Source organism: Podarcis filfolensis (assembly GCF_964270895.1).
Source record: "Podarcis filfolensis genome assembly, chromosome: 6".
NCBI lineage: Eukaryota > Metazoa > Chordata > Lepidosauria > Squamata > Lacertidae > Podarcis > Podarcis filfolensis.
Genome location: NC_139609.1, coordinates 11,131,239 through 11,149,893, shown reverse-complemented (window position 1 = coordinate 11,149,893; position 18,655 = coordinate 11,131,239). Strand labels below are relative to the sequence as shown.

At 43.4% G+C, this 18,655-nt stretch overlaps 1 protein-coding gene across 1 annotated transcript in view; it reads left to right on the top strand.

Moving 5' to 3' along the window:
- Positions 1–18,655, top strand: part of NIBAN1 (niban apoptosis regulator 1) — a 96,714-nt gene that overhangs the window by 60,297 nt on the left and 17,762 nt on the right. The window contains exons 6-8 of the mRNA XM_083620083.1: positions 8,113–8,228; positions 14,118–14,222; positions 15,340–15,502. Of these exons, the coding sequence (XP_083476209.1) occupies positions 8,113–8,228; positions 14,118–14,222; positions 15,340–15,502 (384 nt within the window). The remainder of the gene's footprint in view (positions 1–8,112; positions 8,229–14,117; positions 14,223–15,339; positions 15,503–18,655) is intronic.

The window sequence follows — 18,655 nt, the reverse complement described above, 5'->3', positions numbered from 1 at the left end:
TGAGGCTGAGAGACTTCAGAGAAGTGTGACTGGCCCAAGGTCACCCAGCAGCTGCATGTGGAGGAGCAGGGAAGCGAACCCAGTTCCCCAGATTACGTGTCTACCGCTCTTAACCACTACACCACACTGGCTCTCTCCATCAACACAACCATTTCTTCCATCAACACAACCATTTCTGCTTGCCTGACAGGATGATCTCTCTTCTACCCCTGCCGAATGTTCTGTGGGTTCTCCCGATCCACCACAACAGATTTGTGGGAGGTACAGGGGGAGAAGAGAGGGGAAAGCCCTGTTACGCTAACAGGAGTTATTTTGCCAGCTTCCCCTACTGCACTGGGGTAGTTGAATCTGGCCCTTTATCCCCAATGTTAAACGTTTCTCATTTAGGAGTGGTCTGCTTTTCATTTAAGACGGCAATGCCAGGCCGAATGCTTGCATGTAGCTCCATCTGATAGCCTGGAACACATTCAGAATGTGGATGTGTTTAGTGACTCATTAAATCTAGGATTCTCTGCTGAAAAACCTGATCGTTTTGCATCTCTGCTTCTCTTTGCCTTAAGAGCAGCAAACCCTTTAGGCACCAGGATGAGAAAGAAAATCTCTCCAGTCTTGCTTGCAGTTATCGGTAACTGTTGCTACCCAATTTATTTTATCGTATTCTGAACATGTGGGAATTCAGCCATGTGATAATTCTAAGAAGATAGGGGAATCTGGGCCAGTTTCCTTCTGTTAACCCTCTAGCTTTAAACATGAGCAGCCAGCATGTGGGTGGAAACCAGTTCTGTGAGCTAGCAAGTACTCAGTCAACTCCAGACTTTGGTTAAAGGAAAAGGGTTCAAGATAAGCAAGCAAGTAAGTAAATAAGATGGAATTAGAAACTGCATCAAAAGAAAATAAGCAGTGATTTCTAAGCACCATGCATGATATAGTCATAAGTTACATTCATCATCCCTTGCATTCATGTTGCACAGTGACCCATTTTTTGGTCAAAGTGCACAGGGACTTCAGGCAAGCACAGACTAATAAAATAGTAAGCTACCCTAGGAGTAGGGCTAAGGGGAAAACTTGGCTCAGTTCACATTTAAAAGCGACTTTACCATTTTACCCCTTCGGAAATAATATACAAACCAAAACAAAGCCATAGGCTTGAAATTTGCACAATTTTGGAGTGTAGCTCTCCAGCAAAGTAATATGTGCAAAAAATGTGTGTGTTAAGGTAAAGTGTGCATGAAAATGTATGTATCGTTGAAAATAACTTAGTAAAATGCATTATATTAGAGAAAATATGCGCCGCAACCCCATAGTCAGCTTTGACTGGACTTAACCGTCCAGGGCTCCTTTACCTTTTTTTTTTTTTACCTGCCACAAAACTTCCCTCAGTGCCTCCTCCTGTCAGTGATGAGTAGACTTAGAGTAAATTGGATGTTGAGCTGACATCAAGGTCTGCCACAGTGACTTAGGACATTGGATACAAGGTATGAACAGACCTCGTAAACTCACCCCACCCAGAGGAGTGCCTATTTGCTTGCCCATTCTCATAAACTTTGGCTGTTTGCTGCGCTAAATGCTGTGCCCACCCCCCATTGCAGGGAGCATGTTGTTTGCTTGATCAACCACTTAGCTTGCACCTAGCCAGGTGTCTATTCCTCTTGTGCACCTGCCATAACTTGCAACCGTGCCTTGCTTGTCTAGCGCTCTGATTTAAGCTTTAAAGTCTTTGGCAGAAACCAAGCTGGGAGTTTTGAGTTCTTCATGCCTGGCAGTGAAGTGGCTGATTGAGGAAGACTGCTTTAGGAAGTGTAACATCAGGAGGTGTCTGTCTTCCCATTCTCACCACGTGCTTTGTCAGCATTCAGGCAAAACTCAGGGATTGTATGCATCGCTCGCTTTGCTAGCATGGAGTTTTCGGTCATAACTGAGAATTCTTAAAAAGTTGGCTCATCCCGTTGCAGGCAGAGTGATCAGAGAAACACATATGCTGAATGCCTGCACTATTGATTCAAACTATTGTTTGAATCCCTGCAACAGGGTGAGCTCCCGTTGTCCCAGTTCCTGCCAACCTAGCAGTTCGAAAGCATGCCAGTGCAAGTAGATAAGTAGGTACCGCTGCAGCGGGAAGGTAAACAGTATTTCCGTGCACTCTGGTTTCCGTCCCGGTGTTCCTTTGCGCCAGAAGTGGTTTAGTCCTGCTGGCCACATGACCCAGAAAGCTGTCTGTGGACAAACGCTGGCTCCCTTGGCCTGAAAGCGAGATGAGCGCAGCAACCCCATAGTCACCTTTGACTGAGACCCCGTGCAGGGGTACTTTACCTTTTACCCCTTTTTTCCCCACCTGCCACAAAACTGCTCTCAGTGCCTCCTCCTGTCAGTCCGTGTTCACCTGACATTATCCAAAATCCTTATGTATCCTGTAGTTTGTTATAAGATACTACTGTCTGATGCAGTTGTTTCTCAAACCAGCTTCACACAGATTGAAGTCTTTAGCCATTCCTAAATTGTCTCAAGCTAAGGTACAAACCTTTACACAGAGTAAAGGCATCCGTTGGCCCTGTCAACACTCCCTGGTGTGTACGCAAACAGAAATAAATCGAAGCTGTTTGCTGATGCAAACAACTAGATAGAAAAGACCTGTGAAATGCATGATGGGTTGTAATTTCACTGCACTCTCTTACTGTGGTAATGGGAGCATACCCGAAGTCTGACATTCATCTTTATGCACTTGGATTTTACCTTGCGCAAACATGGATCAAAGCCTTACTTTTCCGCTTGCAAATTGCTCGACAGGTTTCTGCTATTTGCTCAACTGTAACGTAATCCTGCGGTTTATGGCAGTCACAGAATCGGGAACAATTGATTTGGCTGGGTTGTCCTTAATTTCATGTTAAGATTTTGGGCTTGATGCTTTTGTGCTAAATAACAAACTGTCTGAAGAGAAAAACCTTTTGGATTTCATTGCCTTCCAGTGACTTGACTCTAAAGGGTTGGAATGTCACGAGCCTCTTTGTGTAAAACTAAAATGGAAAATCAGCAGTTGCTGGTCTTACTGCTGATCAGAAAAAGGGAATTAACAGCCATCACCTTAGCTTGCATGCCTTATCTTTCACCTCACACACATAACCTGCACCTGGTTGGCTTTATAAATCTGGGGGTATGGAATGAATTTCAAGATGGTGCCGGACTCGCGCATTGTCTATCTCAGGGGGTGGGGCTGTGGCGGGAGTCCAAAATTCACCACCTTTGAATTGCATTCAGATTTTACTGTCTGAGGCTCAAAAAACTACACATGACACAGAATATATTTTTTGCACTTCCGTTTCTTTAATAAAAGATTTACATGCTGCTTTTTACTTAAAACATGCCTGTATGGTTCCGTGATTTAAAAGAGAATATAATGAAATTACATCAAATTGCCAATTTTTTTTGCAATAAAACAACAAGATAGGGCAGGGGTCAGCAAACTTTTTCAGCAGGGGGCCAGTCCACTGTCCCTCGGACCTTGTGGGGGGCCGGACTATATTTTGAAGGAAAAAAATGAACGAATTCCTATGCCCCACAAATAACCCAGAGATGCATTTTAAATAAAAGCACACATTCTACTTGTTAAGTTGTGGGCGAACATATCAGACAACACAGCGATTCTTCAAACAGCTCTTCTTTATTCTGAGGCCAGAACTGAACTGAGGAGCTCAGTCAGCCTGCTTATATAGAGCTCCACTAGAATGCAACAGTAACCATTTTCTGTAACTAGCCAATCACTGAACGTCACTTTCGATCCTTCATTTGCATAACTATCTATAGTATCCCCCTGCTGGCCCAGGGTGAGAACTTCAGTACATAACACTACTCATGTAAAAACACCAGGCAGGCCCCACAAATAACCCAGGCATGCATTTTAAATAAAAGGACACATTCTACTCATGTAAAAAACATGCTGATTCCCGGACCGTCCGCGGGCTGGATTTAGAAGGCGATTGGGCCGGATCTGGCCCCCAGGCCTTAGTTTGCCTACCCATGAGATAGGGTGTTTGAAAATGCTGCATAGTGACTAAGTGAGAGACAGTTCACCCATCAAATGGATACTTATCTGCAAATGAGGCATCACAGATGAGTCATCACCACAGAGGTGAAGACTTGAGGAATCAAAAAAACGGCAGAGAGAACTTTGATATCGCCTCATTTGTCATGTTTTTCAGTGGAGGCAGTGCACACATTCAGCTATGAGTGTCAGGACAAAAAATGAAATAAAAATCAAGTGTAATTCTATAATATGCAATTGTGGGCAGCGTTCTAAACTCCTATTGTTCTAGGTGCGTTTTGCGACAGGGAATTTCATGAATGCAAGCGGTTCCTGAGCTCTAGGTGCAATACTAGGCGCGAATACTCATTTTCAGCTTTGTGTTCTTATAAAAAAAGTGCGCCTAGGCAGTCAGTTGCTGCCCCCATAACCTAGGTTTAAGGTGCCATTTAGCTCCTCGCTTTCAAATCCCAGTTTCTAACACTGATTTTAGGGTAACTTCATACTGTTGGATATATCAAGACCAAATCCCAGTGGTAGCCCATAATATTGGGATCTTAATTTCTTAGTCTTTCTTAATATTCTCTCAGTAGCTCAGTATTTTAAATTGGTGCTGTACTATCCCAACCTCCACGCACACATTAATTCTCATTCTCTCTCTCTCTCCGCTGAACCAAAACAGACCAGATGTAAATTAACAGAACATATGAAGAAAATAGGATCTTAATGAAAAATATTTTTATTAGCGCATTACCGTCGTGTTTAGGCCGGAAAAATAGCATTTACCCTTCCGCTAAGAATAGTGCTTTTAGTTTAGCTGTGCTCAGCTCCCACATCTCACAAAATAAATTCGTTTTTTTTTTCTTTTTTGCTAGCTAACATATCAAACTAATAACTTTGCTTCCAAAAAGTGAGTCATTGTGCCTCAGCCCTGTGGAATGAAACAAGATGTAATTGTGATGTGCTACAGAGCAGGCAAATCTACCTCATAAATTTTGGTATAAGTCTAGTTTTCGGATCTCAGTAATGAAACGTCCAAAGATTACATAATTATTTTGTAGGGCTTCTCTTAGGAATCACTTATAAACATGGATCCCCACCCCCCTGCCGCCGCCATCTGCTGAAGAGTTAGAAAAAGCAAGTTTGGACAGATCTATATTTAAGTTCAGTGGTGATAGAATGAATGCTCAGTTGGTCAGGATTATGTCAAATAATGCTATATTGCCAAATATTTATCTCATGCAGTGTTGCTTTGACTGATTTTTTCCAGTATTTGAAAAGTCTTTAGTAGTGTAGTAATGGGTGTTTTGAATGTCTTTATTCATTCTGATTACTCTGAGAGACATCATCACGTGAATGCGACTGATGTGTAAATTGTTCTTGCCCTAGACATTTTGTGCAGTGTTGCTATGTGTCCCATAATATTTCAGGCCAAACACTTCCATCAGTTTCCTTCGTGGCCTTTAAAAAGGAAAATAGCCTTTGGGTAAATTGATGACCCCATGTTCCTAGCATCTGCCCTGAAAAATGACTAATAGCCCCAAACTGCGGTCAAACCTGTTTTGCTGTCAAAGAAGCATAGTGAATTGAACTATTCAGCTACTTAAGGAAATGATATGCACTATGGAAGTTAACCCATTTTAGAAGGATCTGCTCTCTTGTTGAGCTGAGATCCTGTGATGCCAGCTTAAATGAATATTATTTATTTGCTTGTTTATATTTTTAAGAAAACCTTCCTATCCCACAAAGTCCCCAAGGCAGCTCACAATCAGAAAGTAAAACTAAAGTACAATACAGCAGAAACAGCGGTACAACAGAGCAAGAGCTAAAAATCAAAGTAAGCTAAAAACAAAAACAAAACACAATTCATAGCAGCAGGTGTTAAAACAAGCAACCCAAAACTCACACCAAAAGCTTGGCAAAAAAAGGAGTGGTTTTAGCAGGAGACACACACACACACACACACACACACACATACACATAGAGTTACCAGACCCGATTCACCTGCTACATCTAACTTGCACATGAGATTTTGGGACCAGATTTGTGCACACTTTGGAGAAGCAAGAACCGCTGAGCCCCAGTTGGGGCTCAAAGAAATTAGGACATAATTATGAGCACCAAAACATCATTAAAAATAAAATGGCCATGTCATAATTGCAGAATAGTAAAATTGATGACTTTTTTTTAAAAAAAAAGATCCATTCACCGTCTCTATCCAATTGTCAAGAAATTCTCGGTGTGCTTTCTTCTCAGTTTCTGTAATTGGGCAGGTTACCTGTCTCCATCTAGTCCAGCCTTTCTGACGGTGGCCAGCCAAACATGTCTGGGGAGCCTATGAGGTGGGACTGAGGGCGGCAGTCTCCCCCTGTTGCTTGTCTCTAGCATCTGGTATACTGCCTCTGAACATGGAAGCTCTATTTAGCCATCAGTGAAGCCACAGTCATGCATGATGCAAAAAAAAAAGGTTTAGCAGAGTGGGGGAACACACGTAGCCCCCTCATTTTTCGAAGGAGCCAGCTGCCACGGACTCCCTTGCAGCTTTTACAAGATACCCCTTTCCCTCCACCAGTCAGACAATAGAAATTGTTGAAAGATGTAAGGACTAATTCTATCATTACATCTGAAAGCTTGTGGACATGAGAGAAGTCCTATCATTGCTAGCTGGGGTGGAAACATCTTTGTTTACATCCAAATGCCAGCCTTCTTGTTGGTCTCGTTGTCCTTGCCCTGGATAGGGATGAGCACAGCTCTTAAATATGAAAACACATGACTCAGAGTCCCCACCACCAGGGCAGTAATTACAGCTTTTTTGTCTTCCTCTGCCCAAAACCTTGCACTGGCTGGGAACTTCCAAGCAGCTGGTCCCTCTGGTGGCAAAAATGGTTTTTACAAGTGCTCTTGCCTGCAGAAAAGTGGATGCTTTAACAACCTCACACTTCTTGTGGCTGCACCTAGTGATTGCTGTGCTAGCACAATATTGTATCACTTAAAAATGGGATTTGCTTGGTGGCTGAGCTGAAGGTATAGTTCTCCAAGTGTGAAGTTGCCTTAAGCTGCTTTCCTTCTCTGTCTTTTATTTAATTTAACTTAATTAGAATTAAAATTCTTATTATTAAAATGTGTTTATTTCCCTCCATCTGAAGATCATACAGCAGTTCACAACATAAATATACAAAATGAGAACACAAAATACATAACAAACACAAGAACAGAAATAAACTAATAACCCGGAACACAAACTTTTACATTGTCGTTGGACCAACTGGAGAAGCAGTTGGGACTGTCCTTTGTTATTGCAAGATTTCTCTATGATGGGACAATAAGATACCTAATAATGAGCGTTCCAAATGGGAGGGGGCAAAATCAAGTTATTGCCACTTGCATTAAATATCAGGAAAGAGAACTGTTGCTGACAGAACAGGACTCCCCTGCGTATTTCTTCATGAAGAAGATTAATAAGAAACTCAACCCTGTGAGTGAATTTAAAAGTCAATTTTTACTGAGGTTTCAGATGATCACAATGCATCGATGCTCCCATGAGGTGAAGTAGGAGTACAAATACAACTCTTTTTTTCCTAATGAAAATCGTCAGCATCTGAAATCTGCAAATGTACCTTTGCCTCTGCGCTCAAAATTCCAGTTTCTCTATATAAGGACACATTTATTAAAGTGTTGTACAAAATGGTAGCCATTTCTAACTGCTGGCTTAGAAATCTTCGTGAACTATATGGTTTAATGTGTTACTGATTATCTGTAGATTGAGTTTTCCAGAAATCTACAGAATCTTGAATATGTTTAGGTAAAGTATTCATCAAAAAACATTTTAGAAACATTCTAGGGATGATGGTTACATTAATTATTATTGTTCTTCATTCTATGATTGACTTTGTCTTATAGAAGATATTGGGGAAAAGTACAGTACTTTTCTGTGTATAACACGCCCCCATGTATAAGATGCCCCCTGTTTTGGGGGACTGAAAATTCAGAAAATGGAGGGAGATAGCAAGTTGTTGAGTTTTTTGGGGGGAGGATTGCCCCAAAATATTAGCATTTGCTAATCCAAATCAACAATTCCTATTCTTTGTTTCTTTCAGATTATTTCAAGAAGGCCTCATTTGAATCTCAAGCCTTTTTGGAAGCTGTCCAGTTTTTCCGTCAGGAGAAGGGCCACTACGGGTCATCGGAAATGATAACTGGCAACGAAATTCAGGTACTAGCCAGGATACTTGTGGTAACAATAAAGGAAGAACTGTACAGAAAGTTTGGATCAAAGAAAAAACAACAAAAACCCAAATTGGGTCAAATGCCATGGCTGTTGAGCCATGCACCGAATATTGCTTTCCCCTCCAAATAATAATAATAATAATAATAATAATAATAATAATAATAATAATAATTTATTATTTATACCCCGCCTATCTGGCTGAGTTTCCCCAGCCACTCTGGGCAGCTCCCAATCAAGTGTTAAAAACAATACAGCGTTACATATTAAAAACTTCCCTGAACCTTACGATGTCTTCTGAATGTCAGGTAGTTGTTTATCTCTTTGACATCTGATGGGAGGCCATTCCACAGGGAGGGTGCCACTACCGAGAAGGCCCTCTGTCTGGTTCTCTGTAGCCTCACTTCTCGCAATGAGGGAACCGCCAGAAGGCCCTCAGAGCTGGACCTACGTGTCCAGGCAGAATGATGGGGGTGGAGACGCTCCTTCAGGTATACAGGACCGAGGCTGTTTAGGGCTTTAAAGGTCAGCACCAACATGGCATGCCTTTCCACCCCAGGACAACAAATAATAAAAGTCAAAGTATGTCAGTTTGCATTTCTTAGTACAGAAAGTATTGATCTGATGTGTAGAGATCTTTCCTATTCTATTTAATTCAAGAATCTTCTCTGTGTGAAAGAAACAAGCAGAAGGTTCATGATGTTTGGGTTATTTCTTCAAGGTTATGCTGACTATATAATAAGGCCAGAAAGAGCTTGGTTCCACGTTTTATTTCTATCTCTCTTCCTTCTGTATGTAGTGTTAAGTTTTAGTCTTCTTAAAAGTTATAAGTTTAAGTCTGCTGCAACTGCATTTCTTATGGACGGTGCCAGTCCTGAATGTATTGGATTTGTGACCACGATGCTCATTTGCCTTCACTAGCAGTAAAGCTCTGTTGGATGAAATATTAATAGCTTCTGGTCTATTTTTTTTGGGAATCCTGCAACATATTTAAGTTTTTACTCTGCTAACTATACATTGGGGTTCTGCTCTGGATCAATATTGAGTAGAATTCCATTGCAAAGTTTATGTCCTGTAAATGCAGAGTGCTGAACATAAGTCAATAAATCCATTTAGATCTACAGTGGTACCTGGAGTTACATACGCTTCAGGTTACATACGCTTCAGGTTACAGACTCTGCTAACCCACAAATAGTGCTTCAGGTTAAGAACGTTGCTTCAGGATGAGAACAGAAATCATGCTCCGGCGGCGCGGCAGCAGGAGGCCCCATTAGCTAAAGTGGTGCTTCAGGTTAAGAACAGTTTCAGGTTAAGAACGAACCTCCGGAACAAATTAAGTAAGTAACCCGAGTTACCACTGTACTATTATTATTAGTCACGAATAATTTCAGGCAACCTTTTCCCAACCTGGTGTCTTCCTGATATGTTTCATTACAACAGTCTGTGTTGGTCGGGGCTCATTGTAGCCCAGCAGATCTGGAGGGCAATAGGTTCAAGAAGCCTGATTTCAGGGGAGCTGTTAACATTTTTTCTCCCCCTTGATTTTTTTCTTCTTCAGCTTTTCTAGCAAGTGATACCTGCTACGGGAATAGTTTTACCTCCAATAATGGATCTGAGTTGTTGCATAGAATGACAAGTGGCCAACATGGTTATAGAGTGTTTAAAATGACTTTAGGTGTATTTGAGGGGGGGGGGTATTTTTAGTTTAAGGGACGCGGGTGGCGCTGTGGGTTAAACCACAGAGCCTAGGACTTGCTGATCAAAAGGTCGGTGGTTCGAATCCCCGTGACGTGGTGAGCTCCCGTTGCTCGGTCCCTGCTCCTGCCCACCTAGCAGTTCGAAAGCCCGTCAAAGTGCAAGTAGATAAATAGGTACCGCTCCAGCGGGAAGGTAAACGGCGTTTCCGTGCGCTGCTCTGTTTTGCCAGAAGCGGCTTAGTCATGCTGGCCACATGACCCGGAAGCTGTACGCCGGCTCCCTTGGCCAATAAAGCGAGATGAGCGCCGCAACCCCAGAGTCGGCCACGACTGGACCTAATGGTCAGGGGTCCCTTTACCTTTACCTTATTTTTAGTTTTGTTCACAGATGATTATTTATGGGTTCGTGAGAAAGGCAAAAGCAAAAAGATTTTGAAACTTCTAAGTACACACTTAAAAGCCTTGGGTGCCCTGTGGGTGATGCCCACTTCAGCCCCAACCTCTCCTTTATGTGAAATACAGGGACAGTTAGGCTGACCTGCGTTACCCAAAGGCTTACAGAGATAAGAATGTATGCGATTGACTTTAAATACTTGAACAGCACTGATTGTTATCCTTTACGATACCTGTATCCTTTATGATACCAGTATTAGAATGTAGGGATGATTACCCGGAGGGGGCAGGGCAGGTTTTAACCAGAAATGATTGATTGATTGATTGATTGATTCTATTTCTATGTCAGTTTTTATTCAAATAAATCCCAAAGCGGCTTACAAACAAAAGATAAAAATAACGTAATGGAACATCACGAATGCAGCATAAATCATATAGAATACTTAATAAATCAACTGTAAAACAGTCCCAAATTCCAAATAAAACAATTAACATCTGTGTAACACTATTAACAAAACAACTAAAAAACAGGATAAACATCACAGTTACACCAAAAATCATAGAACAGGATTCACAAAGTACAACAGCATTCATATCTATAAAGCAGGGACGTCCAACTCCCAAAAGACTGCAATCTACTCACAGAATAAAAAACTGGTAGTGATCTGCCCCTTTTTGAGGGGGTTCAGGTCAAAGTGGTTGAGCTTTATTTGGAGAGTAAAATGTCAAAATTTATTAAAGGGGAGAGGGGAAAAGTTGCTCACCAGAAAATCGCTAAGGAAACAAACCGCTGCTGAGGGATAACTCCGTCTTCCGTTCTAGCGATCATGCGCAAATGGAGGACGGGGCGAGGGGCCAGGGCCGGATGCTCTTATGCCACCGCAAAGGAAAAGGAGACCGCGATCGACCAGAACCACCAGGGGATCGACCAGTCGATCGCGATCGACCTGTTGGACATCCCTGCTATAAAACAACATTAACAAAATAGCAACAAAACAAACAAAGCCCTGTTGATTTTGTGCACGTGCTCTTCCCTCCGCCATGACTCATAGACTTCCATTCTATTCAATGCATCAAAATCCACCTGTGCATAATGCTTCTGGCAGTAGTTCCCTTCTGAAGGATCCTTGTGATGGAGGTCGTAAGCACAAAGACTCTCTTCCCTCACATCCTTTCTGCCGCTAGGACACTTCCATTTTCATAACAGGAAAATGGAACACCAGAATAAGACTAGGCTGCAAGTTGGAGGTTAGGTGATACTCGGACGTGTGTTCAACTATGATTAAAAAAATCATATGCAATAATAATCATAATCATAATTTATTTATACCCCACCCATCTGGCTGGGTTTCCCCAGCCACTCTGGGCGGTTTCCAACAGAATATTAAAATACAATAATCTATTAAACATTAAAAGCTTCCCTAAACAGGGCTGCCTTCAGATTTCTTCTAAAAGTCTGGTAGTTGTTTATCTCTTTGACATCTGGTGGGAGGGTGTTCCACAGGGCGGGTGCCACTACCGAGAAGGCCCTCTGCCTGGTTCCCTGTAACTTGGCTTCTCGCAGTGAGGGAACCGCCAGAAGGCCCTCAGCACTGGACCTCAGTGTCCGGGCAGAACGGTGGGGGTGGAGACTCTCCTTTAGGAATACTGGACTAAGGCGTGAGTATAGTCATATTTATTAAAAGTTTAGCTTCTCATAGAGTTTAAAAGCCACGCTTCAGCCCCATATCCATACTTCTATGTTGTTGTTGTCGTTTAGTCGTGTCCGACTCTTTGTGATCCCATGGACCAGAGCACGCCTGACACTTCTGTCTTCCACTGCCTCCCGCAGTTTGGTCAAACTCATGCTAGTAGCTTCGAGAACACTATCCAACCATCTTGTCCTCTGTCGTCCCCTTCTCCTTGTGCCCTCAGTCTTTCCCAACATCAGGGTCTTTTCCAGGGAGTCTTCTCATGAGGTGGCCAAAGTATTGGAGCCTCAGCTTCACGATCTGTCCTTCCAGTGAGCACTCAGGGCTGATTTCCTTCAGAATGGATAGGTTTGATCTTCTTGCAGTCCATGGGGCTCTCAAGAGTCTCCTCCAGCACCATAATTCAAAAGCATCAATTCTTTGGCGATCAGCCTTCTTTATGGTCCAGCTTTCACTTCCATACATCACTACTGGGAAAATCATAGCTTTTACTATACGGACCTTTGTTGGCAAGGTGATGTCTCTACTTTTTAAGATGCTGTCTAGCTGCAGGTTAAATGATTCTACAAGGTGCTTCCACTCACCTCAAACGTGATAACATCTGGACATTTTGATGTACCCGAGGGGATTAAAGTATTATTTGAAACTTTCACAGCTCCGCATTCACCTGGCAAGCTTATAGCATCTCATTAGCTGATTTAGCAAGCTGTGGGAATTACTCACAGCCCATATCTCCCCTGAGCCCTATTTTAACAGAGCTTAGATAGATTACATTATTATCTCCTTAGTCATGAGTCACGTGGTTTGCTAGTGCCTGCTCTTTTTGTGCGAAGTGTATTAAAAACAGAGTATTAAAACCATCATCATCATCATATTGTACATGCAGGAATTGGCAAATGGATAGCTGCTGGATAATAAGTTAAAAATAACAAAAAACTATTGTACTGTAAGGATAATTATCAGAAATGAAATGTGAATTAGAAATACTTGGGAAAACTGTGCAGCAACTAGAGGATATTATGGACACATTGAGAACGTAGTGAGGGGAACCGTTTTTGGAAAAATTGTATTAGTTTTAATTTGTGGTTGATTTGTTAAAATTTGGAAAAACAAAAAAAATGATTTGGCAAAATAATAATAATTATTATTTTTATTTCTGCCCTGCCCATCTGACTCTGAACAACAGTATAGTGTTGTGAATATAGGTTGTCAGAACTTTATTATCCCATTTACAATACTTCCCTCTTTCTACCCGTCTCGCAAGGAACAGGCCACCTACTGCTAGGTTAAAAATGCTTTACTTACAGATTCATAGGTCTGATACATGTGTTGTTCCATGCAACTGCAAGGAGAAGCATAGGCATAATACTCTTGGGCAGAAAGCATCGAATATAGTTCCAAACATGTGTGTAAGCTTGTGAGCAAGCTTACACTCATCCTTTGTTACATGATGCGTGGGAGGGAAAGCTTCGCTTCCTCTGGAGAGGGTGTGTGATCTCATTGAATCTATCTAGCAATGCAGCTCTGTGGTCCTTAACCTCTTCATGCACTAACTAGAAGTCATGTATAGTTATGCTTGACAGCAATCTCCCACATGAACCAGCTCCTTAGCCTCTGAGTTTCTGCCAAGATAGCTTCATTCACAGTGTTCAGGCACCGTATTTTTCGCTCCATAAGACGCACCTAGTTTTTAGAGGAGGAAAGGGGGGAAGCCCTGTTTTTTGGGGGGATCAGCTCACAGTTGTGCAGCTTCTTTTGCAAAGGGGAAAAGCCCCGTTATTTTTGAGGATCAGCTCACAGTTGTGCAGCTTCTTTTGCAAAGGGGAAAAGCCCCGTTTTTTTGAGGATCAGCTCAAAGTTGTTGAGTTTACTTTGCAAAGGGAAAAATTCCTGTTTTTATGGGGTTCAACTCATAGTTCTGCAGCTTCTTTCCAGACAGATAATCTAATCAGCCAGTCACACACGTTCGCTCCATAAGACGCACAGACATTTCCCCTTCCTTTTTAGGAGGAAAAAAGTGTGTCTTACGGAGCGAAAAATACGGTACATACTTTTGAGGCTGAAAATATAATTGTTTCATTTTTCTCCCTTGTTAGATTCTCAGCAACCTTGTAATGGAGGAACTTTTACCTAGCCTTCAGACTATGATGCTTCCTAAAATGAAAGGGAAGAGACATGATCGAAAGCGGGCATGGTTTGGTGTAAGTATTGTTTTCCCTATTTCCTGAGCAGTAGGAAGTTTCTGGGCAGCGTTTTACAGGTTGAATAGTTCAGAGACTTATAGTGCCTTTTGTAATAAAGTCTATAGGCTGAGCAGAGGGAAGCAAACAGTCATTTAGTGTGAGACAATGCTAGTATTGAAATCAGTCCTTCAAAGCTACAAGCATACCCAGAGCTGCTTCTTATATTATAATGCTAAGACTTTTTTCTCTTGCAGGAAATATATTTAAAACTGTTTGTTTCAGCTCCACTCCAGGAAGCTGGGGTGCTTTTCCAAAGTTCCAGTGGCTTGCAGTAACCACCGGCGATCAAAGGCTATTAAAGCAAGCTCTCTCAGCTTTCCAGCTATATACAAAATACTTCAGTGAAAGCGATCTTTTTGATTCAGAGAACACGCTTACAACTGTATGGTTACTGTATTTTTCGCTCTATAGGACACACTTTTTCCCCTCCAGAAATTGAGGGGAAATGTGTGTGTGTCCTATGGAGCGAATGCAGGCTCCTTGGCTTCAGCGATAGCAACACGAGGCCTCCAAAGTGCAGAGGGAGCGCTCCCTCCACGCTCCGGAGGCTTCGCATTGCTTTCGCTGAAGCCTGGAGAGTGAGAGCGTCAGTGTGGACCAACCCCCCTTGCTCTCCAGGCTTCAGGGATAACCGCGTGCAGCCCCTCCAGCAGGGAGAGGTTGCGCGGGGCTAAAGAGGAAGCCAAAACAGCGAGCGGGATCCATCCCGCTGGCTGCCTTGGCTTGTGCCATAGAGGAGAGGCTGCTTGGGGCTATGGCTTCTTTAGCCCCACGCAGCCTCTCCCGGCTGGAGAGGTTGCGCACAGCTAAAGAGGAAGCCAAGACAGCGCTGTCTTGGCTTGTGCCGTAGCCACATGCAACCCCTCCGGCAGGGAGAGGCTGCGCGCAGCCTGTACGCTGCTCTTTGGGGCGGGGGGGGGAATAAGATTTTTTTTCTTGATTCCCCCCCCCTAAAAACTAGGTGCGCCCTATGGTCCTGTGTGCCCTATGGAGCGAAAAATACGGTAATTTGTAGAGTAGCTAGCTGGCCTGTGTTGCCATTGATGATCAGCTTTTGTGCTTTCCCTTCTCCTAGATACTAGAAGAAACCTACCATTTGGTCCAAAATCAGGTTTCCGAAGGCTTACGTTCCCTGAAGGACGAATGCAAAGAAGTCGCCGCAGGCCTTGAAGGAACCATTCGGTCAAATATGGATGAAATTCTGACCTCCAAGAATCACTTAGCTGGGAAAATAAAAGGTTGGCGGTGTTAATTACTGGTTGCTGGGAATCACAGGTTGGGGAGAGGATTTGTGCTTTGCTTGTGGACTTCCCCTGGTGTGTCAAGACGTTGATGAGAATGCAGCAGGGGGAAGGGGGCTGGAGTCTGACTTGGGACAGGGGGCCTGTGATCTGTGGGGAACTGTACCAGCCAGGAGGCAGGAGTCAGAGGCAGGGGAAGTATCAGAGCTGGAGGGTGGAGTACGGGATGGGTTGGAAGAAGAGAAGGAGGCAGCAGGTCAGGCAAGCGAAGGACCAGGTGCTTCCCCACACTGTCTCCCAGAAGCAGGAGGGGACTGAAGAGGGGTGAGCAGAGGAAGCTTATACTCAGGTATAGTCTCCGCCTGTATGTGTGCCTGTATGTGTGTTGGGGTGAGGTACATAAACTGGTGGAGAGGGAGCGATCCCCTGTCGCTGCAACTGCTCTGCAGAGCAAAGATCTGGGAATAAATGCCTAGCGGCTAGACTGGTGTGTTGGGGTATTCAGAACTTTAACATTAAAGAGTTACCGTTTTTTTCGCTCTATAGGACGCATTTTCCCCCCTCCAAAAATCAAGGGTGTGTGTGCGTGCGTCCTATGGAGCGAATGCAGGCTCCTTGGCTTCAGCGATAGCAACGCGAAGCCTCCGAAGCGCACCAGAGGGAACGCTCCCTCCGCGCTCCGGAGGCTTTGCGTTGCTTTCGCTGAAGCCTGGAGAGCGAGAGGGGTCGGTGCGCACCAACCCCTCTCTCTCTTCAGGTTTCAGGGATGGCTGCCTGAAGCCTCCGGAACGCAGTGGGAACTCGTGCTACGCTCTGAAGGCTTCGGGTTCCTTTTACTGAAGCCAGGAGAGCAGGACTCTGCTGGCTTCAGCAGAGAGGGAGAGCTGCGCAGCGCACCTTCAGCTAAGCGGGAGGAGAACTGGAAGTGGCTCCATTTCTCCTGCCGCTTCGCTGAAGGGGCGCTGAGCAGAGAGGGGGAGAATTTTTTTTCTTGTTCTCCCCCTCTAAAACAAGGTGCGTCCTTTGGTCGGGTGCGTCCTATAGAGTGAAAAATGCGGTAACTCTCTTCCGTGTTTTTTCCTTTGGCTGGGTAGCCCCCCCCCCCGTGACACATGAACATCTGGTTGGCCACTGGGAGAACAGAGTACTCGATGGGTGTGCAGGGGCGGGGCTAGCATCCCAGGAGGGCACCGCAAACAGTGAGCGTCCCAGGGGGGTGGCATGCGATGTCACCCCCCCCTGGGATGACACCCAGGGCGGACTGCACTCATAGCACTCGCTTCCTCCGCCATTGTGGGTGGGGCCTTTGGCCTGCCCTAGAAAGCCTGTTCTAATCTTAAATAGACAGGATTTTGTTTAAAAATCTGTATTTTTCTACTTCTGCTTTGACCGCTAGAGGAAGTATTAGCATGTGAAACTTTTTCTTGGCTCGGAGAAACTGTGATAAGGAGAAATTTACCTGCTAAATTGTTACGTGTGAAGGTCACAGGAGCATAACTAGTAAAACTAGTTTGCAAACCTAAGATTTATGCTCTGGGCAAAAGCTTCGACATCTTGGCCTTGCTATTTCCAAATTTCCAATCCATGAACTGGTTAAGAATTGCTGCATCGTCATACTTTGGAGACACGGGAGTTGACAGCACGGATCAGAGGCTTATCCTCAGAAAACTGCTTGATGTAGGGTATGTTCACGTGTAAAAATCTTTTTCCTTTGCCTTCTGGAAAGTATGTTACTCGATTGCAAGCTGGCAGGAAAGTGACACAATAAGCCTACAAGACAGGGCACATATTATTTTGGGGGGGTTTCCATTCAGGTGACCAGTTCAATAAAGGACAATGAATCTTATGCTCACTTGCATTAATATGAACTAACTCCAAGAAAACATGTCTTTTACTTTCTGCTTATAATGTTTTCTTCCCCTTAAACTTTAGTTAGATAGTTATGAAACCCTCATCGTGTTGGTTGAATTCAAATTGGTGGTTTCTTCCTTGTATTATGGAAAGATGAAGTAGGACCACCTTTGTGCCTTTTAGTGAAAGGGTGTCCTTCTCCAGTTTTGTCCGGCATGTTGAATACACTACACATTTCATTTCCATCATATAATGTGTGTGAGGGCACAAACTTCACTTAGAATTCCCAGTTGGTGATGGGTGTTGCCTATGTTACTGTTGATAGTAAAAATATATTAGTGACCTCATCTTTCAGTTCTTTCCGTAACCATTAGCCATTTCCTTGTTTAGGAGATTTCAGTTGAATTGAACTGGAATACAGTTTACAGTGTGGTCTAGAAGTATCCTGTGTTTTCACAGTAACAAATGACCAAGGCTTATTAGGAACAGAACAGCCTCTGTATCTTGGACATCTTGATTTGCCTTGATTCCCTGTACTTAATAATAAACTAATCCATAGTTTTAAAGCTTGCAACTTATTTTAAATTGGGCTGGCCAGTCAGAGATAAAAGCTACATTCTTGTTCATCAAAGGGAGTTGAGCAAGCCTAAATATGCCCAAGGGTTACCATAATTAGAAGAAGAAGAAGAAGAGTTTGGATTTGATATCTCGCCTTTCACTCCCTTTAAGGAGTCTCAAAGCGGCTAACAATCTCCTTTCCCTTCCTCCCCCACAACAAACACTCTGTGAGGTGAGTGGGGCTGAGAGACTTCAGAGAAGTGTGACTAGCCCAAGGTCACCCAGCATCTGCATGTGGAGGAGCGGAGATGCGAACCCGGTTCCCCAGATTACGAGACTACTGATCTTAACCACTACACCACACTGGCTTTTCTAAGTGTTAAAGCTCTGTGGAACTGATACAGTGATAGCACACTGAGCTAAGAAATCAAGTGCTCCAGACTTTCACATCTGGTAAAAGAAACATTCAGAAATTTTGATTACAGTATGAAGTTTACAAGTCGCATCTCACCTACATTGCTATTTTGCCGGTAGCCAATCAACTAGCTTGTTTTGCAAAACTACATGTATAATTCTCCTGTTCTCTTTACATCATGACTAAGAAACTGAATCAAGAGTGTCAGTCTAGGAAAGATCTGGTAGTTATCAGACTCTTTCCTCCCCTAGTCATGTTGAACAAGGATATTGTAAAATGCTTGTGCGCATGATGTGCAATATGCTTGTTTGTGTGAGAGTCTGCTT